Consider the following 25,188-nt stretch of genomic DNA (forward strand, 5'->3'; position numbering starts at 1 on the left):
CCTTCATTTTCTTACGTCAGCTGGTTTCCATATGACTGCTGCACAAGGGAGCCTGTGTATTATCTGAAGTGAGTATCTAAAATAAATCTAGCATTTCCTCCTGACCGTGGCAGAATCAAAATAAGCTGCTAGATGATTTTCTGGGAGGGAGAATATTTTCCCCTGGGACTTCAGGGATATGAGACATACATTACATTACCAAAGTTCTAGGGATATGAAATAACACAAAGCATTATGTAGTAAAAATATCACATTGGCAGAACATACTTTGAAACATTACACTCAAAATATATGGTGATCTCTAACAGAGGGTCATTGCTATCCAGTGCTTAGGCTCAGGTCCTTCGAGGCTCTGCCAGTGCTAAAAGTCACACTTCAAATCTCACAGTCATTAAAAGATGATGTTCTCTTAAAGCTGTTGGCTACAATATGTCACTAAACACACTTTTTTTTTCTTCCAAAATTAAAGACACATTATTTGCTGGAACAAAGAAAGGAATGATCCTATATCAAGCCAAAGGAGCCTGTTCTTAATTTTAAAATAATTTATATAGCTTAGACTAATAAAAATAATAATAAAAAAAGTTTAAGAACAGATATACCTTAAACATTAGACTGCTTTGCAAAAAAGCTGTTTCTTATTCCGAGCATTTTTCTCAGTAACCTAAATATAAATGAGCAAATAGGAAAACATCTCTAAAAAGGGTCAATCATAGAAGTTAGTCTATTATGTTTTCCTTCCCCATTAAATCCTATTAAGTCCTGCTATTTTTGTTGGTTTATGGGTGTCATCAATTTTAATTACTATTGCTTTTTGTTTCTGCTGAGTTTGAGAATCTTTAATCTATCCCTTTTGTTTTCTCTTACCAAATAAGTGAAGAAACTAACTTAATTTTGGCACATTTGTCATAATGTCACTTGCATTTCTCTATATAATGAAAAGGAAATTAAAATGAATTTAAAATTAAATGGAAATGTGTAGAAAAAGATAGCACTGCAGAAACTGAAGCAGGCTAACCATAAACTTAGCTAACAGTCTAACTACAAAACTTACCATAAAAAAAAAAAAAAAGCAAAGCATGGGAATAAACATAAAAAGCTAAACAAAGGGAAAAAAAAAAAAAAAACTGTTCTCTTATTGAGACAAGCATTCACACTTATACTCTTACGTTTCACAATATTTACACACCTAGAACACAGCTTGAGGCTGTGTTGACCTTGGCTTGTGACTTTGCTGTTCCTAAGTGCCATATAATAGGATGGGAGGTATCAAAATTCTGCTCCAGTGGCTCCTTGCTACCTGAAATTGGTAACTGCAGAGGAGAATAAACTGTACTGACCTACTGTAGACTTTTTTTTTTTAATTTTAAATTGCTGAACTGCTCAAAGAAGCAAACCAGAGGTTTGAAACCATAGTGGGAATTGGAGATTTTTAAAAAAATATCTTTAATAAATGCTAAATTTTGACAAATACTATGGCACGCCGATTTCTAAACTTGTAGTGTACTTCGATTTTTAGCTTTAGCAACTAAATGTAAAGAGAAGAGGAGTGTGAATGTAGAGAAGAGGACAGATATCCTGATATCTGCTTGGCACAATCTCTGTTCCCCTTGGTGTTCCTTTGTTTTGGCTTGTTTTGTTTTAAACTGGAAGAACTCTGCAAATGGGTGTTCCCAGCTTCTGGCAGCCATATGTGCTGCCTACCATCTGTTTTCATTCCACTGTGCTATGGAGACAAACATACTTTATATTTAGTGTTCTACATTTCCTGATGTTGCACATAATGCGGTTTAGACATAAAATATAACCCCCATTATGTGAAAAATGCTTTGTGGATAACTGATGAGTAAAGGTGACAGATTATCACGAAGGATCAGATGAGATAATTTTTACTTATATCTTAGCACAAATACATAATTATATACAGATTGTTTGCTTGGTTTCTGTACTCTGTGTTTTCTCTCTATGCTGCCTACAAGGAACTTCCTTCATATGTTTCAAGCATTTTTTTTTTTCTTTTTTGTTTTTTCCTTCCCCCATCAGGTTCCTGGGGTGTAGAAAATTACTCCTATGATTTCTTGTGTTGCCACTAGTGGTTGCTGTTCTGCATGCAGCATTCAGATCAAACCACGATATGAACAAAAAGTTTGGTTTTGAAAGTTGGTTTTGTATTTTGTCTAATTTCTTCCAACATAGTATATAGATTAATCTATAATACTTTTTTTTTTGGGTTCCCACTCAAAATCTCTGAACTAGCATTTAGCTGAAACTAAAGCAGGAGGAGGTTTGAATGGAGACTGGTAAATTTACTTTGCATTTGTCAATTGTAGATTGACATCCTTCCAAACAGTTCCCTGTCACTGAGTTGTTCTGGATTAAGGGAGTGACACTCTCTCTTCCTATTCCCTCCCTCATAAACTGTCAATTTGCATTCTGAGGAAAAGCATACACATCATCCTGTCACTCCTGAGCTGTTGTAATCTACTACTTTAAGACATCTGTAGTATAACTTTGGTGTCTATGATCACTGTGCACTTGCAGTTTTCTAATGAAACCCAACAGTCTAATATTTACTTAATTTGTTGAAAAGTCAGCAAACGCTTATTTCAATGCAAATGATTTCTGACAATCATTTCAAATCAATACAGTAATTGGAAAGGTCAAAAGAAAAAGCAGGGGGAAGAAAAAACAAGCTTTAAAAATCCTTGGCCTTGGGATCATCATCCCTAATATTCACTTATGTTCAAATAAAACTTTAGCCATACTTTGCATTACAGTCCTACGATAGAAAATTTCCTGTATATTCCAGCCATAGCCTTCCTCAAATTCTCTATAGAGACTGTCTAACCTAAACATTCATTCCATACTTTATTCACAGCATTGCTACATCTGGTATCTCCTGGGTGGCAGTTTTATTATATCCAATGCAAAGAAATTTAAACATTGCATAAAGAAACAGAAAATTGTATACACTTCTGCATCAAGACAATAGCTAAAAAAAATTATTTCAACCTATACACTTCATAAATCTGTAAAAAGGTGCATAAATTTGAATTTATATTGTAAAAGAATATGTATAATGAATAATTTTTTGTATATAAAAAACTGATGCTCTTATTCATTTTCAAATCTAAATTTCATATCACAAGCCATGACAAAATTTTAGGTACATAAGGAATATTTCTTTCAAAATTAGTTTATTTTCCTAGCATAATCATATGTCCAAACATTTCTAGGTATTAAAACAAGTTTAATACTTAGATATATAACAATATTATTTTCAGATAGCTTCAATATTTCTTATTTGAGCTTTTCTGGTTATTACATAAAATCAGATTTTTCTTTTAAAATGTCTAAGGCTTCTATTACTCTTTAAAATATTTTAAAATCATCACAACATGTCTGTTGCAATCAGAAAATGGAATTCAAACTGTTTTTCCAAGACACAGGTTATTAAAAAAAATAAAATAATCAGCAAGCCAACCTCAAAACTTCAAATTAAAATTGCTCTGTGCTCCTACAATCACATTTTGGTTTCTAAAATCTGCTTTCCTTTCTTTAAATTTAAGCAAAGGTATTACTTTAATGATTCGATCTCTTAATTTGGGTGTTTTTAAAATGAAGAAGGTTTTCATTGAGATGTTTACCTACTCAACACTTCTGCAGTTTCAAGTTGGCTAAACTGATGGATTGAAACAGGAAATAAGCTGCCAACAGGACAAGCGGGAACTGCCAACCAAGTCTTCATATTGTATCCATGACTTAGTGTCTTCAAGGAATCCAAAGATGATTTATTTCACTATTTATTTCACGCTCTCAGAGGTCAGTAAGTTTTATAATTATCTCCAAGCAATTTTCTCCACATCCTGTTAAGCTTTCTCTGAACAGCTGTGTGTGTTGCCATGCAGTTTCACCATCCCCTCCATTTAGAATTGCTTCCAACGTAACTTCTGTTGCACCACAAAAATCTGAGTAGGAGCAAAGATTTTTATCTATTGGAAGAAAAAGATAAACAATTAAGAAAACCTCTGCTCCAGACAGCATGTAATGTTAGAATGCTTATTAAAAAGGGTAACTTTTAATGAATGTTTAAGGATCTGAGTCATAACTACTCACATTAATCTATCAGCAGCAGAAAAAAAATAGTGGCAGATTTTTTGTTATTATTTGTTTATTGTTAATATTCAGAGGACTTAGTCAAGACTGAAGCCACCACATACACAAATATCTATCCTTCCTGGTAAAACACACAGGTATCTTGTATCCTCCATGTTTTTCCTAATCCTTCCGTGTTGCAGGCAGGGTTGTGTACACTACTCAACTCGGGTTTTGTACCAGTTTTTAATACCAATTTTGATTAAACACACAGTATTTTATTGACCTTGCTGAAGACTAAGTTAGAAAATTCAATGTGCATTATGTGTAATTATTAATATCTGCCCAATGCTCTTCCTATATAAACTATTTATTTGCAATTACACTTGTGCTGCATGATATAATTCCACACTTACCTCCTAAGAGAGCAATTTCTGTTGTGGGAGAGTATACTCTCCACTTTATTTTTCCACTTTGAAATGTCTGACTGCTTGTCCTAATTGAAACGTTTTCTATTTTTAGACCAGCTGACTTGCATTCAAACTTCCAGCTGATGGAAGCAGAGGATGACCCCTCTTTTCTGGCTAAATAAACCTAAGTGGAAACAAGACAGACATTATGTCAAAAACCTGTGATGATCAACACATATCTAATTAATTACTGTAATAATGATATTATAACTTAATATAGTGTACTTCCATTCTTTATTAAGCCTCTGAACATTTAAAACTGTTCATAGCACACTTTTGTATACACTCATTCTGAACCCTTAAATCTATTCCACAGTTATGTAATCGTACATGATTCACAGCCCTTCACTAGGGACTTCACTAATCGATTTCAAAATGCTCATTAAAGCTTGACCCATGAAAATATCTACGCTCATTATTCTTAAAAAGCAGACTTGTGGCTTTTATATAAATCCACAGGCCCACACACTCAATTTCATTTTTGTTGCTCAGTATTGCTGATGAAGAAAACTGTGATGAGTATTTTATTCTTTAGATGTGGCTCCTGGCTGCACACCACTCCTAGAACTTCATGTCTTGGTTAAAGTAAATCATACATGCTGTCCACATACACGTCCTGTACTGGTATTATTTGAGCTGTTAGAGATTTGCATAATTTAATGTGTCCAACATTAAATACATTTTGAATATCACGTGGCTGAAGAGTCAGGCTCATACATCAACATTTACTGAAGGGTTACTAAGAATCCTCATAAGATTTTTGCAATATGCAGTACTTTCAACATGAGGCTACTTTCAAATCTGGTTCGTGTAACAAACATTGCAGGTTAAGAGACTCAAACCAGCCACAATCCTTTTGGAATCTATAGTAACGAAACCGTTACCAAAATTCTCATATGTCCAGACTTGTGTTTAATGTCATACTGAGTGGATTTAGGCAGCTCTTTAGTTTTTAAAACTGGAAGTAAAAACTCCGAATGAGATGATAATAAAGTACGGTAATATGCTTTACTAAGATCTCACCTTAAAATAGAAATATCATTCCCAGACAATAAGTCAGGATTTTCATTTTATTATGCACCAAGGCACAAAAATGTTAATTCTCATGCATAGGAAAGCTGGAAAACCCTAAAGGTGTGAGGTGTTACACCTGAAGATTACCTGTGGAAATGTAACAACATAACCTGCTTTCATGTAAATACAATCTTACTGTTCATGAAAGTGCTCATCTCCACACATGTATTTTAAGTACTTCAACTACTTTTAGCATGAGATTTTCCTTGATCAGAACTCACTGAATCGTCATTGCCTGTAAGGGTGCCAAAACTCTCCATTCATTACTATTTGGATGAGATACATTAAACACACGCTTTAGGGATAAAAAACAAGTTAGTCTGGTTCATCTTCCATTGTTAATATCCAGACATTTAACCAGAAACCGACAAGTTTCCATTTGTGCTTTTTTGACTCTCCTCTAACTTTCACACTTGGATAGTCTTTTTCCAGTATAATTGGAAAAAAGCATGAATTCGGAAAATAACACCTCAGTCAGATTCTCTTCCACTTCTAGAAGACAAGCTTTTAAAACCCACGGATATCAGATCTTACAATGTTATCATCACCTATTGTGGGCTGCTTGTTTGAGCACTAGATGTCAAACTACCTCTAGGTAATCTTGCTACTGCCATGATCATCATACTGACTATGATGATCAATTGATGCATGCCATCTCCGTCATTTTGCAATGACACAGGAAAGACATAAGACACAACAGGCACTTCTTTTCTGTTACTCCTGGGCTAATACCTACAGTTATCTTTTTACACATACTTTCCATTCATCACACACTAAATGGTAAATAAAATATTTGATGGTTGGTTAATTTCTTGGACTGCTGCTGAATCAAACTCCAAATTTGTACCTACTAGAGGTACTTGAGAAGTTAAAAAAAACAACAGAACAACCACCAACATGCAAACCCCAAGCAACCCTTCCCTCTTCTACCTCCCATAATACAAACAACTCACAAGAAAAATGTAATTTTAGATTCATACAAAACCATTCTACAGGATGCTATTCCTGTGAAACTAATATTCTAACCCACAAGGCTGAGATATACCTACATCTATAGAGCTCCTATTTTTTCAAGGCCATTCTCTCATCCTTTATCCAGAAATACTGAGGAGCTCTTGAACACAAGGGTAAAGTCTTTCTGTCTGGTCTTATAGACCAGCTCCTCTATTTTATCTGATTAGTAGAGTTGAGCAGAACAGCAGACTTGTAATTGGTTTCACTGCAAAGACTGTTTCTTACAAAAGGAGGATGACTGATCATTGGAGACCTGAAGATATAATGTGCTACCAGATTTTTAGCAGATCTTAGATGTCCCTCATTCTGAGTTTTTGTTGCTTTCTTTTCCTATTAATCTACTCTTCTGTAATATCTTTTATATTATTCTCTATTTTTTCTTCTCTTTTAGGGATAGTAACCTCTCTAAGTTATTCTCTGATAGCATTTTGCAAGTCATTTATGTATAGACCCAGAACAGAAAATGTCAGAAGAGAATTATACACTTGCTCCATTTTTCATTACTGGGAAGCAAACCATTGCTTAAGCTGTAAGAATGTTTGGCCAGAGACCTTCCAGGCTAGTAGGATGACAGAGTAACAGAGCGATAACATGCTCTAGTCCCTGACAGGAAGGCTCAGTTCCACAGTTGGGAGCTGTCGCTGGAAAAGCTGTTTGCTGGTAAATGACCCTTTCCTATCCTACAGGCATCAATTCTCTTCTTCCTAGATTTAGAGCATATGATTCTTCTGCTGCTCAGTGTCCTGACAGATGGGAAGGAGTCTGGGCAGGGTATACAATAATCTGGCTGACAGTTTTTTGCCTTCTTGCAGATGGAACCATAATGTTTAGGATGACAATTTCTTCCTTTGGCTGTGCATCACAGAGATATAATACACACTATAAAGCTATTCTCCTAAGCCAAAAAAAAAAAAAAGGCAAAAAAAACACCACACTTTTTCAGAGAGAAGGATTGCTTTTCAATAAAACAGCAACGCATCCTAAGTTTGCCAAAAAGCATATTAAGGAAAACAGTTTTTAAAATTTGGTGCTCTAGCAGGGATTCTACCTTTCTGAAAGGTGAGCTGAAATTATTCCCAATTTCTTAAATCATCTGGCAATCTTCTCTGAAGCTTAACAGTAACATTTACTAACATCAGCTAAATTGTATAGGCACCAAGAGAGGTTTTGATGTCAAACATGGGCAAGAATTTTCTGGTTTACTCACATTATCATACTTTCACGGTAGATTTAACACTTCTAATAAATGTTACCCTTACCATTTTCCAATCTGTTTCAACCTTTCTCCAAATAGACTCTGCCTTCCAAACACCAGCTTCCCAGCCAGTTATTTTTTCATTATTATTGGAAATCCGTATATAACTATCTTCCACTATATTGTAGGTGAGGTGGAAGAGTTTAGATGTCTTCTCTTTTTCAGAGGGAACAAAAATTATTTCTTTTCTCTTCTGAAAAAGGAAAAAAAAAAAACAAAAAAAACACATTAGCGCATTCAATCCCCAGTGAATTTCGGTAAGACTATGTTACTTTTAATCAGTGTACCAAGATTTCCCAATTCAGTTTTGCTGCCAATTGGGAAAATAAAATTTGAAAATAAAAAATACCTTAATTTTTAAAGAGGTCACAGAACAAAAGCATTTCTGCAAAAAATAAATAAACAAACAAACTACTTTCTGACAATAGACTTGCATCTTTTAAAGAGAGGAACAATACTTTGTTGTTTTAATTTTTCACATAATTACTTTCAGAAGCAAACCGTTAACATAAAATAAGTAAATTTAAGGAAAGAGATTAACATATTAGGAATAGAAATCTTATATGTTGAGTATATTTCTAATTATTTTATAATCAACAGGTAAAGGGTTATTCTGAATGTCAAATGTGAGTCTGTGACTATCACATACAGGTGGCTTGTATATAATAGCTTCAGAATCAACTTCAAGAAAAAGGTAAGCCACAAACTTTGTAACTTCACAGCATTACTTTTTTATTATTTATTTTTTAAAGATTTTTCATTGTTCTTACGAGTTTCAGGAAAAAAAATCAAATCTTTTAAACTATAGAGAACTGAAATTCTTTGTTTCTGAAACTTAATGTTATGAAACCCATTAATCTCACCTAACCACCTCTATTTAGGATTGACAATCATTCCAGATGACAGGAGCACTACAAAACCAATGTTGTGAGTGATGGTTTAAGTCACATCTTTGCATACCAGCTCAAGCTAAAAATGTCTCAAGTTCTGGGAAACTATCTCATCATAAAAGAATTCAAAATAAAGTCTTGCATTCTGAAATAGTTAAAAACATTGATAAGAAAACCATTCAGCCTTATGTGAACGGAACAAGCTCTTAAATAAGCTCTTAATTATTCCTGCACTGTTTTATTAACAAAAATAGTTGCTCAAAACCTGCTTCTAGGCTTTAACCAAAAGTACCTAATAATACAAGTACACAATTTAAAAAGTTTTCCCAACAGCTTCCAACTGCCTTAAAACTTCCTAGTTCTGTTGCATCATAAGTAATCAAAAGGAAAAAAAAATATTTTTAAATAAACTTTTAAGTACAAAACACACTTTCACGTGATTCAGTTACTGTTAAACATTTTTTGAATCAACAAACTACAGTAAGTCCTCAAAACTTTTTTGTGTGCCTCTACTGAACTCACAAACTGGCACCTAACACTTTTCCAAGTTCACTGTTTGAACAAACAGTCTTCAGTCTACCTACCACTAACTCATGAAGCACTATTCCTCTTCAGACCATAGCCACACAACCGCTAGAGTTAGCTACCTCTAGGATGGTCACCAGTGGAAAAGTTAAATACCTCTGAACCAGCTTCACCTCTGGCTACTCGCCAAGCCATTGAACCTGATGTCCTTCCACCAAATTCTCCTGGTTTAGGTGGCTTAGGAGAAATGAACTCAACAAGTTCCACGATTGTTCTTTGCAAGAGCTCACTTTTTCTGCTTTCTGCCAAGAATCGTTGTCTCTGAAAAGACATTTAAGAAAAAAGTTAAAGGGTCAGAAAAAAAATCTATTTTTAATTCTGTTCTAGACTGACACCAGCAGGAAAAAAACGAAAAAAGAGTAACATTTAAAGTTTAGAATGACTGTTAGAAACATTAATTTTATTCCACATGTGCAAATATAAATCAGTCATAACTGTAGTTATTTGACAGTGCTGTTTAGGTGCTTTTTCTGTGAATTTTCATGCAATAACTGTGTGGATTTATTTTAAAATAAGATTTGTGCTATGTTTGTATTTGCTTGGATGGTAAAATACTTCCATAGCATATTTTTTAGTTATTCATATGCATTCTGTACCTTAGGTGTTCTTGATATTATCTGGGGAAAAAGAAAGCAAACATAATTATTGGGTCAAACTTTTCTTCTCTAATGCGGAGTGATATGGCTGGCAGCAGTCTTGGTTTTGTGATTAAATCCAAACAAAAGATTCAGTTGGTCCCTGAAAGAATTATTTCACAGTGACTGATTCTATCATAAATAAACTATGACACTCCTATTTTTGCAGATATCAGAAAACTGAGGGGGGAAAAAAAGTCATACTTCCAGGTAAATTAAGCAAACCTTAGAGGAGAAGAAAAAAAAAAAAAAAAAAAAAAAACATACGATACTCTCTTTGGCCACATGAATAAAACTAGGGGTATGTTTTTATATAGAATTAAGAAAAAATCATTAGCAGGCTGTGGTTTAGTCTCTACAATTTTCACATCAAACACAGAGATGAGTGGTAAAGCCTTTTTTTCTTAGCCACGTAGAGTACACCAGTACAGGGATGGAAAGTTAAGTTCAAGACTGGGTATGTACACTGCTTCTTTTTTTCCCATTTCTGTGATCAGACAAGGCATGCACACACAGCCCATTAAGACCTGAAACTTCTGGCCAGTAAATATTCCAGTCATCTCAAAAGCAGTCCTGAGCCCAGGAACTTTTGCTACTAGGGATCAGAAAACAGGCATTGGATGGGCCTTTGTTCCAGAAAACAACATAAAACTGGATAAGGGAAAGTAGATACAGAGATATGATGAGAAATAACTTCAGTCGCATGAATTCCAGTTGCCAGTTAGCAATTTTAAAAGAATTGTCTAGAGCAGTGACTCCAGCACTTCCCTGTGAAATACCAGGCTTTCCTGAACCTGACACTTGCCTAGGCACCTGGGTATCCATAGGCAGGTCTATAGATGCACCCCAGCTCAGAGGGATTTTGATGTTGCTTATCCCAAGTTATTAATTCCACTCTACAATCCTGTTTGAGCCACTTTGAGGGAGGGAATCCCATGGTTAGGGGTTATCACCACTGATACTGGTGATGCCGCACTGAGAACTAGTTGCCCTTGCTTTGCATCTGTTGTAACAGTATCTGAAAAAGTTGTCAGAAGAACAGAGAGCTTGTGCACAAAAGGGGTGTTTCCAAAACCAGGCCTTTCATGTAGGAAACAAGAAATTAGGGAGTTCCTCAACTGTAGGGTACAAGTATGTGAATTTTTGTCCCTGCTCCCTCCCCTCACACCTCCCAACCCACTCTTGCATATAAACGCCAGCAGTAAGCTCAGATGTGTTAACACCTTGACTCTGCAGAGATCAACAGTGAACACGGTGGGAAAACCTGTTACTAAATTTCCTGTAAATTACATTGCTGTCAGTAGCACTGCTGCACTGAAACGGATTACAAGAACTCCATTATACACTGTCATGGCTTAAACATCCTGCTTTTGTTTCTTCCTAAGGCATTATGCTCTACATGCACGCCCAGAATCTGTCTTTGGCGGACAGATGCAAAAGGAAGGAAGGAAGGAAGAGGGGTTGTGAACTACAGCTTTAAAATAATTTCTGCATCACGTGCTGTTTGTGTTTCTTGAAGAACTGCATGCTTTTGGGAGACTGACTGATAAACTGCAATTTAAGTGGACCCACTGCTGGGTAAGCAACAGATAATCTGAGGATTTGAAATTGAATGTCAAACCATTAACATGGATGCTGGTTCATCTCACATCAATCACCCCAAGATGGCTGCAGTTTTATCTCTTATTTATTAGATCTCCTTTTAAGAGCTGACCTGACCATAGCAATAATCATTCACAATTACAAACAAAATTGATCCAGTTCTGGAGCAAATAAGATCATTTGTTTCCCTACCCCACCATCACTTTCCAATGAAGGCAGTGGAAAGCTCTGAGGTCTCCCTCCTCTTTCTATATGTTAGGCAACGTATAATGGACTAGAGCCTGGCAGTGCCCATACAAAGAAGGCAAAGCAGAGCGTTGCAAAAAGATGCAATAGGGTCCTATAGAATGACAGCAGGTGTTAGGTGATCAGCAGGCTGGCTACACACCCGTTCAGGAGTGCCTGACCCAAACAAAAGGCACAGTAATTCTGAGAAGCAAAATCATGTATTGAATAGATTGAACTAGCTATGCCCCTTTTCCATTTAACAGTGACAGGCATACAACATCCTTTAAATTGGTGTGTTGTCTCCACTTAGCCACTACATAGAGACACGCAGAGAAATACCAATCAGAGCAGTTGCTCTTTACACAGGAAAGCAAAATATTGACCTCATAGAATGTCTTCACTGACAGCACAGCAAAGGTGATGATGTGCACTGTACACTGTGCTTCTCCTCAGCTGTAACTGAGAGGAACTGAACTTGAAAGATGCTGTGTTGGAGCTCTGCACCAACAGGTACTGAGCCTAGTCCTCCAAGTGAAGAGCCATGCTCTAGCTGATGATGGAAAAAGGGAAAGTTAGATGTCAGCCTCAACCTACATCAATTATCTGCTGAATAGGCTGCAATGAAGGAAATGCAATGGAGACCTGGAGTAATGGAAACCTGCTCTAAGACATACTGATGTTTCTAGCAGTGAGCTGCCTTAGTCATCTACTGACAGCAGATGCTACTGAATACCCCCTGGAGAGCCTCAACCAGCCATTTCTTAACGGCCCTGTGATTCCCACTGCATTGTCTCCTTAGTATGAACTTCAGGAAAGGCCCTTGGACTAGGACAAAGGTCAGTAACAAAAACTGTTCTTCAAGCTATCTCCTTGCAACTGGCCTCTAGTCCCTGGAAACCCAATTTCAACTATAACAGACAAAAGAATGGAGACTAAGAGCAGTTACTTACAGACACTAATTAAATTAACCCTGTCAAACATATCCTGAACAGCTACTGGGCAAAAGAAAGCATGGCAGGAGGAGGAGAATGAGTATCACTCAGCTTGGAAAAAGAGAGGGTAATTTATCAATCTCTTTTAAGGGCGCCTTATTTTGATAAAGGTGTTCTATTAGATCTATAAGGCAGATTTAATAATACTTAAAAGGAGTAGGGAAAGCTTGCAGGATAGAGAAGAAAGGTCTGGGATTTCCCACATGTAGAGAAGAGCCAGGGGTGTTTGGGAAGCACATGTATAGCTTTCTTCCTTGTACTCAGGTTTTAATGAAAATTTCCTCTAAAACATGACCAGAGCACCTGTTCCTTCTCGTTTGAAAAGTGCTCATGTCAGCTCATGAGCTGCACCTATAAAGAAGGTGGATAGAAGTAAGAATCAGACCAACACGCAGCACCATCTGTTGGAGATGGCAACACATTTTTTTACTGGAGTTCTCCATGCTTCTGTAAGTGAAACAGAGCACAATCTTACAGCAACATCACTGATATAAGCCAGCTCACGAGTCATTTATAGTTTTTCCTCATTCCATCAATACTGCCACAATATTTTTAATTTTCTTCTTACTAATCCTCTATCAGTAGTACCACCTAATGCTCAGTCTTGAACCAGCACCCCATTTCCAAGGTTTTCTTCAAGTGGTGAAGAGGCTGGTGACTGATTGCTATCTCCAGCAATCTGAGGGGCTGAATTAAAAGCCCCTCAGATCAGTTTTGTAGCAGCAAGGGTTCAACAATCAGAGGACTTCACTAAATTCCTGCAACCCTTCACAAAGTACACCACGTTCCCCAACGTGAATTTCTGATCCTTCACTTCATTTCGTTTTGTTAATTTGTGGCCAGCCTTGTCTGTGCTCTACTCTGCGTGTGACTGATTTTTTGTTACTGATGAAAGTTTTAAAGCTAGGACTTGAAATCACAAGTCCAGCTCAACTCTTCACAGCATGTGACTATAACCCTCACGCCAGCAGGTCTCTAAAAAGGAATAATGTGTTTATTAAGCCATCAGCTTTACTCTGTTACAGGAACCAATGTTTCTGTGCAAAGAAATTAGCCCTGGAAGGAAGTGAGGGCACAAACTTTAAGGGTGATTCAATGTTCTGTGGGATTCTAGTATACTGAGTCAAGAAAAGTTTATCCTGTACTAAGAAGGGAGGGCAAAAAGTTTAGCAGAGAGATACTAAGTGCCCTTGGGTTCTGTGACTGTATACGTGGCTCTGAGCCAGAGTTCTACTGATGTTATCAACACTTTTTGAAACTCTAGGAAAGAACCTGTGAATCATTCCCCCCCACACACAACTTTCTAGACCTTGTAAAAAAAAAAAAAAAGGAAAACAAATTAGGCCTACATTTCCTGTTAACTATAAATACTATTGTTTCCAAGGTATAGCATTTTTGAAGGCAACTGTCTTCAGAGACTCCATGTAGTTACAAAGCAGTTGTAGTTTATTACTGTATCTGGTGATGAATAAATGCACTTAAAATCTGTTAGGGAAAAAAAATAAACATACACACAATATGTATCAATACGTATTTTATCCACATAGACACATACATCCCTGAGAATGTAAGACACACGTACCTTTCTTTATCTTATTTCAAATAAGTTCAACACTGAAAAACCTAAGTACCTTGTGCAAAATGAGTTCCTTACAATTAGCAACATTTTACTTTCCATAAAGCAGGGACATTTCCATGAGGTTACAAAACACATTCCTTTGTTCAAAGACTTCACATTTGAGGAAAACACTTATGTTTCACTTAAAGAAACCTATTTAAGAAAAGCTACATACCTTTCTATTGAATGTGTTAATTGTTTCACGTAGTGTAGCTTCACTAAGCGCTGTCCTTCTAGTGAGTACTTCTTTATGCTTACAGCTGTATCTCCAGGTGACATCAACAACCTCAAGCACAAATTGAAGAAGAAAATAAAGCAAACAAGATTCCCATATGTCTGGCTTTAAAATAAATAGGCTAGCTAGTAGAAGTATGTTTTTCCCTAATAATTCTGGAAATCACATTACTTCACACACTTGCCTCAGAGTACACTTTTATTTTTTTAAAGCATCACTATTCCTACCTCATCTTTGGAAAATGCGATTACATAGGAGAGCTTCTTTCCCCACCCAGTTTCATAGAGAAGAGGTTTATCACAGGCATTTTCACAGGGATCACAGTGAAGCCACCTTTTCTGAGATGAAGAATATACTTCAGTCCATACATGATCTACATAAGAAAGGTAGAAAGTAAACAATGAATAATAGGGATAGATTCTCTCTACTAATAACACAGAATACTATCATAGGATCATGTTCCCTTTCATTTGACAAAAGATTATCACTGAAATCAGGCATCTAGCCTTAGTTGCAGAACTGTATTTCATCTCTCACGCATGAGAAGAAATAGAATTTATATTTTGTTAGCTGGACTGAATAACTTTACATGGTGCTTATGGGCTAATATAACCTTACAACCATAAAATAACCTCGTTTTGAATTATTTGTATGAATACATTCTGTAATACTGTTACCTGTATAGTCCCAGACATATCTGGCTTCAAACCCTACAGCTCTGCAGCACAGTGTAAAACAGTTAGCCCACTCGCCACAGCGTCCACATCTGGTTTCCAGAAGTTTCTCAGGATTACTATACCTAGAGGAGAAAAAAAAAACAGAATAATTGAAAACACATTTCACCTTTCAAAATTTTTTACATCATGATTGCCTATCTATCTCATCTTAAAGATACATTGCTGTTTCACCAACCATCCTATCATGTTGCTTAAAAAGGCCTCTCTAATCTTTCATGTAACAACACTTGTTCACAAAATGCACAAATGTATAGCTGTTTTGTGAAAGACAAGAAAAAAACAAAGCAAATATTTGTATGCTCACCTTGGGAATCTATTACTGAACTGACACTGGTTACAGTAATGATTTTCCACTCGACCAGCGTTCCACCTTAGATCATCATCAGTCGGTGTCAGCTTGTCACTTTTCTGTTCTGTTTGCCCACCACACCTGCTGCAAGGAAGACTATTTACCCAATGAAAAAAGTCATTCTTAAACCAGTTCAAGAGCTCCAACAGCAAGAAGTCGTCTTCATTCACATGTGCACCTGTAAAATTTACACAACACGGTTTGATCAAATAGCAAAACAATAATTTAGCTAACTTTCCAGTATCTACCTAGATCACTGTCTCCTGGTGCCTTATTATATTTTAGAGATCTCATAAAATGAAGGTTCATGCATTGCTTAAAAACACCAGAAAGAAAAATCTAAGTTCTGAAGACTAAATAACGGCAAACTATATTTAAAAAACAAACAAACAAAAAAATGCACTACTGAACACTACAGCTCGAGTAAGAATTAGGAAATTCTCAGAAAAACAAGTTAGATATACAGTGAAGCCCGGTGAACTTCCCTCATTCCCCTCATATTCTTCTAGGACTATGAAATAGATAGTATACAAACTATTTTTTTGCTCCTAAACATTCTTCTTCCGTCCTTTGGTATTACACTAGGAGTAATTAGGAGCTATGTAAATAAAGACGAGTTTGCTTATGACTTCAGCAAATATTAGCTTTGTCAGCTTACTCAAGGTGACACAGGAAGTCACTATTTTTCTACTCTGATTCTGCCACATTAATACACACTAAACTTCTGACCTTTTGTCCTACGTTCACAACAAGTATGTTCCCATGTATACATGTTGTACTGTTGCTATTCCACCATTTAGAAATAACCTCACTTCACCTAACAAATTATTAAATCCACTCTTCTAAAAGAGATCCATCCCTTCTAACTCCTTATAGGCTTTATATGTATGTTCTGCTCCAATGCCCACAGGGATTCTCCTCCTCTGATTCATAAACAATAAAGTAAGTCTTCCTATTAACTCCACCATCCAGGCCACACTGCAATCATCAGTATCTAATACCTGGTTATTATATGACTGTGGTTTGCTTATAGTCACGATGCAGACAGGTCTGACTTATGAAAATATGAATATATTAAAAAAAAACAAAAAAACTATGAATGATGTTTAAGAGGAAGTTTGAGCAAATCTGTGCACTAGCTTCTTCTTCAGGATGGTGAGGAAGGAATAGATGAAGATGTATATGTAATTCATCTAGAGATGAATTCACACCTTCCTCTAAAATTCTTTGTCTGGTATGGAAGACCAGGGGCCCCTATTAAACACACATTGCCAAGAACATGAAGAGCATTAGAGAAGATAACCTGTTAATCAAAGCAAGAAAACCTGAGACTTCAGACTGACTTATAATTACACAACAATAGAAATTTTAATGCACTGTATGTGCAGAACATCTGTGCTGAAACATTCTGACAAAGTGTTATTGCTTACAAAATGAACATGCTCATGCATTCGAACTTCCTGACAAGAACAGAATGAGAATATTCTGAACACTGGCTATGGTCTTTTTTTGGACAACACATAAAACAGAGTCTGTCTATGAAAACGTAACTGGTATCATATGAATGTTCTTCTTTTGGTTTGTAAAATAGGCCCTGCAAGCAAACATCGCATGGAAAGAATGACAAACGTGATCTATTTGAACAGAAAACAGCTGGCTGTAACTTGCAGCTATTTTCAACTGCAAAAGCCATCTTTCTAATGGAAAGTGGTAAAGGAAAACAGTCAAAATTGTGTTTCTGCTCAAACAATCTTCCTAACACAGTCTCCTATGATGCCTGGTAGGGAAAGTCCTAAGAACAAGTGTCACTTACCATCAAACAGTTGTTCCTACAGGTGACAGCCTTAATATAGTAACAAACCAAAGACACTGAAAGGGCTAATTAGCCGTGTATCTCCTACATAGTCCATTTCCAAAGGAACATTTCTATAAGGCTCTAAAAAAAATGCTTTCAAACTGTCACAACCAAGTGATTTTCTCCTCTGCATCTAGATTAAGCCCTGGAAGCCATTTTGAATTGATCAGCTCAACGGCTTGGGAAGAAGCATCTGTACACATCACCCTCCTTCCTTCCTTCCTTGCTTTGGCACTAGGGTGCACAAGAAAACAGAAGCAGGGTCTAAGACATACATTTGTCCTTTTTATTTACTTATTTTGTAAAGAATTTAAATCATTTTTTATTTCTTACTGCTAAGTCTTTTTACCATTGCATCGTACTAGATTGTGCTGGATAAGAATGCTTTATACTTGCTTATGTGGTATACTACTTCCTATTATAGCTTTATAAAAAAAAAAAAAAAAAATTACTATGAAATTCATTCTCAAAAGTTCACTTATGCCGAAGGTGCAATTACAGGTTCGCATGGCTGTATGAAACATCTCAGTCATTTAGAAAAATGATAAGAGCAGCTTATTTCTGGTTTGTAATCAACAGCATCCCCATCAAACAAGCTGAATTGTTCCAAAATCTTCTGTCAAAGATTTAAAAAAAAAATCCATTTTCTTGTGAATCTAAATATGGTTTTAGAGTCCTATTTAAAAAAATATATATATCTTGTATAATTTCACTATATTGATGAAATAATCTAAAACTCTTAGTTAGAAATAACACATTTTTGACGGACAAAGTCTTAGTGCATTCCGAAGAAACTTGCATTTATTAGAAAAAACATATTTGTAGCATCAGTGCCTAAGATTTATGCTCATGCTTCAATTCTTGCTCCAAGAGGGCTGCATTTGAACAATGTTATTCATTTAAGCATTTGCAAGAATGATGATTCTTTGTATGAAGTTGTGCTTTGGAAAGGCCATATGCAAAAATCTCTCCAATAACATTATTAACAAACATGGCATTTTGCATTTTTTTCCTGAATTTGGAATTGTAGTACAGACAGGAAAACTAAACTCTGACAATTTCAAAACAATGATGATAAAGAAAAAACAAGTTCCCTTCCCTCTTGTAGTTAGTTCACTCTAGATGTAAGAATTATAACAGTACATGCTCACTCAATTTGTCTCCTTAGCACTGTTTGCTGCTAATTTGGAAATAAAGAATTCAGAATTTGTACATGAAAGCAAGTAATGGATGGATGGATAGGCACAAATGAAATAGAAAAATGAAATGCTTTTAGATAGAGAAAAAAGAAAGAAGTGAAAAATAGTAATGAAGTGAAAATCAGTAATGATTTTCAAGTTTTCAGTGAAGATGGCTTTTCTAACTTAGAAACAGCATCTGGAATTTGCAGACATCTGACCAAATCCATACCCCTGAAGCACCCAAAAGAAAGAATATTTCTGGTTTCATACACATTGCAACTTGGTGACATTACCTTTGTCCAGTCCTGTAGCTTGTGCTAACTTTTTCTGAGCCTTCCCTTTCAATTGCTGGAGGGGAATTGAAGCTAGTGCTTTCTGCTGAAGAGAAGGATCCTCATACACTAACACATGCTCAAAGTTGCTTTGAAGTGCTTTCAAGATACTTGCAGCCTGCAAAAGGATTTTCAGTCATAAAATGGCTTATGAACTTCCATCTCAAACCAAAAGAACCAAGCTCCCCTATTTTAGGGGTCACAATTCCATACTCACAAGTCACATTATTAACTTTTTAACAGCATAAATTTGTAAAGATATCAAAAATTGCAACAAACACCACCACCCAAGCCATAAAGCCAACTTGTCATCTCTGAGCACTCTGATTAGTATCCTTCATAAAAAGTGTATTGATTCAAGGAGAGGAGGAATTTTAAAAGACACCTCTGCTAACAAAGTTTTTGACTTTTTTTTTTTTACCCAATTCTTTTTTCTCCTTCTGGACACCTTCTACCTGAAATCTACAAAAGAATCTGTAATTCATTCAATTTCCTGGACACTGCTACACCATGTGGACCAGTTCACTGGACTCTATTATTCATGAACACTGCTCGTCTATTTTTACTTCCTCTCAGATCAACTCTGATCCGGTTTTGAACATAGAACCCTGTGACCATATTTCACTAGAAACCAAAACACATGAACTGGGCTTCTTCACTCTGTTATCTTAAGTGTCACTTAGTGGCGTGTGCTTGGGTGTATCTTCGAGTGCAACATATCTAAAAAGTTAGCTAGCTAAGTTACTAAGTAGTTAACAAGATACTTAATTCCCTTCAAAAGGGGATAACACAGAACACTAAATGAGATGTTAAAAATCAAGAATCTGACATACACAGGGAGGAGCCAGTGATACTGCTGAATCTCCTTTTCTCTAGCAATAGAACATGCTTCAGTCTTTAGCCTGGCTAACTAACATCTCTCTCCTCCTCTTAATCACCATATGATCCAGGAAGGGATCACAATCCATCCACTACAGTAATAACTAGCCAGAGTTTTCCTTGCTCCTGAAGTCAAGAATGTCTCACGGTAACAAATGCAGAAGAGCCAAAGACAAAGGAAAATAACAATGGGTTAGACCCCTAGAATATTCCTGTGCTGGATCTGTTCTCCTGTTTGCACCTGTGATTCATGAGAGTCTTGGTAAGCAACACACTTGCAAGAAATAAAACTGCTCACACTATAAAAACCATTCTAAATCCCTCTGACATCTGACAGCAGTGCATACAGAAATAATACGGGTGCTTACTGAAAAACAAACACCTATTCCTGTGCAAACAAGGTGGCCAAGTCATAGCCAGAAGGTACTTTATGGACTTCTTTCTAATCAACACAGACTATATAGACTGAATTTAACAGGTTCAGAGAGCTGTTAGTGTAACTCCCTGAAGAGATCAACAGAAATACAGAGTTCTAATAGAGCTGCTTCTAAACTGGTTTGGCCTCGTCACCCACCCATGTTGAATCTCAAGAAGCCTAGAGAAACGTATGGACCAGTACTTCAGCAAGTGAAGTTTCACAGTCACTTCCAACCACCACTGAAGTGGCTGAAACAGGAACATGCAGTAAGCAGACAAGCCAATACTAAAATAAACCCAGGCATTGCATCTATTCACTTGAACCCATGCTGTGCCATTTTTCTGCCTTGAATAGATATTGAAAAGAAACAGCACGACAGTTCAACATCCAACAATATATAGCTCATATCATTTAAAAAGAGACAAAGTCTGCTGAAGGATGTATAGGAAGCAAGCTTTTGGAAGGATCCATCTTGCACCAACTTATTTAAAACCAAACCCACAATGGTTGTAAAGGAGAAAATTCTTTAGGGTTAAGCCAAAGAATCCTTCAATCTTATATCCAACAGTACAACGGCTTCATTTTCCAGAGTAATATGAGGTCTTAAGACTCTTCTCCCATCAGGCCAAGTAACATCAGCTGAAATGAGGACTCTGCCCCTCTCTTTCTCTTGGCCAGGAACTTCATCTCAAACTCTTGCACAAGGGAAACAGCTTAACTATATACTTGTATTTGCCTGGCCTAATTATTGTCTCTCAAAACAGTTGTGCATGAATAAAGAGAGCCCTCACAGGCCATGCATAAAGGTCATGACACATGAATTGAGACATCAACAATTATAAACATATTAGTCTTGATCTCCAGTTCCTTTGTTGGTTATCAGACAACTACCAAACACAGCATACAACCTTGTCTTAGCTTCCTTCCCCCTGCCTCTGTGCTCTCTCACATTACTCCCTTCCAATACAAAATGTGTTAATTTTGCTTTTTTTGTCACACCCTGCTCAATAAGATGCATATCTGTGGACATCTTCAACAAAATCTCTTGCTAATATTCTATTTATATCACATTTCAAGTTGAAGTTGGATAGAGACTGAAGAAAACATTCAAAACCAACAAAATGCCACTAATCCAATCCTCTGCTCAGTGCAGAGTTAGCTATGAGGTCAGACCAAATTGCTCAGGGCTTTATCCAGTCAGATCTTGAAAACTTCCAAGTTTGGAGACTACACAACCTGAGCAATCTGTTCCAACAGCTGACTTCTTCAATCATTATATTCAGAATTCGTGTTCCTAGAAAGCTTTTAGGCAGTAATTACCATTTCAAGAGATTGCACAAGTGATGTTTCCAGCTGCTGCTGGGCAGGGGCACGAACAGGGTCAGCTGGTCTTGAAGGCTGATGTGCAGCTGCCTGAGTGCTGGCTACAGCTTCAGAGGATCCTGGTCTGTGGATCTGATTCGACTCATTCAGTCTGCTACTCCTCTCTCCAGCAATCAGATCTCTGATTTTACGTAGCTGCTCAATCGATGCTTCCTTAGGGAATATCAGGTGAGTTTCTCCCTGAAGTTTAGGAAAGTTAATTCAGCAATTAACATAGGTCTAAGCTAGTTGCTGGTTTATATTTGCTCTTGCTAACAGCTGTATCAATAACTGGAAGTTAGCGTAAGGTCTGGCAGGATTTGGCGTTCAGATTAGGTTCCTTACATGAAAAACTTGTAGGTCCCCCACAGCTGAAGCTATTAGATAAGTACCTACAGTCAGTCTAGAGAAAAGCTCTCATAACAACATATTTTTGTGAGCAACTTATTTTGCAGAGTCACACATGAACAATGCAATTATTGTTAAGCAGAGCAAGCAGCAGCAACAGAAATGAAAAACAAATGCAGTTCTTACAGGACAGCAGTGAAACACTAAGCAACACGGTAGGATAGCCAATGTTTGGAGAAGCCCCTGGAACAGCATCCACTGTAATTATCTTCCACACTGGCATCTTTTACTTTTTGTAATTTTTTCAGATGAGAAGCGTTCTTCTTATTTAGATCTGTACCCAGCTTGATTTTTGGGCTCCTATCTTTGATTGCAGCATGATTACTGGTGACAATCCAGTAACAGCAGATCAGTAATTAGGACAGAATCAGTTGCAATGCACTTAACTTGAAGAAATACATTACTAAAAACATGAATACCCTGAAACATTCATAGTTTAAAAGTTTCAGTTTTCAGTGCTTCTATTCATCAAACCAAGTAATGCGTTTATCTGCACCACTACCTTAGGTCACCTGCCATTGCAGATGAAGTACTTGACTAATTCTTACGATTACAAGATCGAATGAAATATACCAGTTTAGAAGAGTCCTCTTTTTTAAATGAGTAATTTAGCTTGCTAGGCAGAGAAAATAATGAACATTTTAGCTATCAGTCGAAGAGAAGTTTGTGAACTTCAGCCTCAATTGGCACAATAACCAGAAGCCTGAACCGAGATGCTCTTAATGATTAGACAGAAGTGGGAGTAGCACTTTATGACACATTTAAAACGCCTATGTTATTGTTGCTTGAGTGCTTCACTAGCTCCATGGACTACCTCTCGGCTAAAACACATCATTAAAAGCCATCTCCTGAACGCCAGCAGAGAAATAAATCCACAGACCCATTTCTCTTCTCTGCAGTCACCATCTCCTTCAGCATACATTTATTTATTTATTAACTTTAAGACAAATAGTTGACTTCACCAGAACAAAAGGCAGAGGTCTCACAACAGCCAGACCTAAACAACGTCAGTTTCATGCCATGGTTATGTACGCATGCAGACAAATCAAAGCAAAGCTAGAGCAGTATCTTTGCACCATTAAGCGAGAGCTGTTTTTTCACCCCTGCACTCCTGTAACTACAAAGGTCGCTTCTAGCTCAACAAGCTTTGGAGTTAAAATATACTGAGACAGGGACTATTTTAGCATGTGAAGCAATCTTTGAAATACATTTTTTATGAAGCAACAGAATCAAGATTCACTTGAGCCTATTTTAGGATGTAGTTTCATAACTACTTGAGTTCTAACTGTGTAAGTCCCACCCTGCCACTACTTCAATAGTCTGTTGCCCTCCACTGCTGTCATGACAACGCTAGTACTTGTGTGGATGCACTGTGAATTGGCTAAAAATTTATTTCCTTAAAATAACAAAAGAAGAACTTTCATTCTCACTGTTAGATAAGCCCTGCTGGTGGTGGGAACAAGCAGCAGGAAAGTAGGATTGTTTTTTTCATCCTGATGACAGTTTCGGTAAGCTTATAATATGGAAACTACAGCCAGAGGGTGTGGCTTGTTGTCCATGTAATAGTGGGTTGTAACTAGAAGAGAGGGTTTTCCCTTCAATTCCCACCATGTATGTGTGTATATATATATATATATATATATATATATGACAATTAAGTGAACTAATAGGGTACCTGAGCATCAGAAAACCAATCTTATGCAGATTAGCTTAGTTCTCACTCCATCAGGATTTCTGAAGTAGCCTCACCGAAGTTTTCTGTTGGTTAACCACTGGTATTCATGAACAAGGCTTGAAATTAAACTAAGAAAATAGCAATTGGCTTAAAAACTAGCGCCTTGCAACTGAGCGAGAAGGTATCCAATTTTAAATTTTAGCACGTAAACCAATTAAAACATTAGAAGCAACTGGATTATCCTCACCTCTTGGAATCCCATTTCAAACAAACATTCAACTGCTCCTCTGACAGGCAACAGCCTCGTGGAAAACGCTGGATTTCCAATCCGAATTAGCCTGTATTTCTCCTCGGCAGGATTCCTGAAGAAATTGAAAGCTTCAATTACCTCTGCACACTAAGTAAGCGCTAAGCAGCTGGGCAACTGCACCACACAGCACACCCACAGCCCACCCGTACATAAACAACCCCCAGCCCAGCCTCTTTTTGGCCGTTTCGCCCCCAGCCCAGCCGTGCCCCCCCCCTCACCGCAGGATGTTGTCCGCGTAGGCCAGCAGCAGCCGCGAGGCCTCCAGGAAGGTGTCGCGGCCGTTCTGGCACAGCTCGCTCACGGCGGCCGAGCCCGCCGAGGAAGCGCGGCCCACCTCGGCCGCCATCGCTCCCTCCCCACCGCCCCCCCCCCCCCTTGGAGGCAGCGCGCATGCGCAGCGGGGCGGTGAGGCCGCTGCCCTCAGGCCCTTCCCAGCGCCCCGCTGGTGGTGGTGGTGGCCTTAAAGGCGCCGCGCGGCCCTGGGGGGGGGGGGCACAGCAGTGTGTGCCCGTGTGGAAACCGAGCAGACTCCTGATTCTTCAGCAATATGACAGAAATATTTATTTTTTTCTTCATTAAATTGCACGTTCTCCTTCCATTCTTTTTGTCTTATTTATTTATTTATTTTTATTTTTTTTCCTGCAGCAGGTTCCTCAGGTCTGTGTTGACGTGGCTTTGACACACACGTTGTGCTCTGCCACGACAGTTCCTCCGCTTCACGTATTTGATGTATGGCACCACGTTTTTTTTCATACATAAAAACTTACTTTTTCCTATGTGTTGTGTCAGGCACAGCTTGGTCTCAGCCCAGATCATGCCCTGCTATTCCAGCATCCAGAAGGAGCAACTGAAGGCTTTATTTTTGCGTGCATTGGTGCTGTTGGTCTATTTGTACGTGTTTTCAAATGACTCCTGTAAAGCCAGTTACCAACTTGCCTTGGTTTACCTCTTACTGCCCTTTTTGACACCATTTCAGCATCTGTGTGGAG

General features: G+C 37.4%; 1 protein-coding gene across 1 annotated transcript; it reads right to left on the minus strand.

Annotated features, from left to right (window-relative positions):
* Positions 1-1,901: 1,901 nt before the first annotated feature.
* On the minus strand, positions 1,902-24,550 carry NGLY1 (N-glycanase 1). Its single transcript, XM_084282793.1, has 12 exons — positions 24,418-24,550; positions 24,137-24,251; positions 21,765-22,007; positions 19,109-19,265; positions 15,735-15,957; positions 15,371-15,492; positions 14,921-15,066; positions 14,634-14,744; positions 9,480-9,644; positions 7,913-8,101; positions 4,512-4,689; positions 1,902-3,992 (listed from the first exon to the last, which is right to left on the minus strand). The coding sequence occupies exons 1-12, from the start codon at positions 24,543-24,545 to the stop codon at positions 3,817-3,819; spliced, it is 1,953 nt and encodes a 650-aa protein (XP_084138919.1). The 5' UTR covers positions 24,546-24,550; the 3' UTR covers positions 1,902-3,816.
* Positions 24,551-25,188: the final 638 nt, after the last annotated feature.

Source organism: Netta rufina (assembly GCF_964035555.1).
Source record: "Netta rufina genome assembly, chromosome: 2".
NCBI classification, from domain to species: domain Eukaryota; kingdom Metazoa; phylum Chordata; class Aves; order Anseriformes; family Anatidae; genus Netta; species Netta rufina.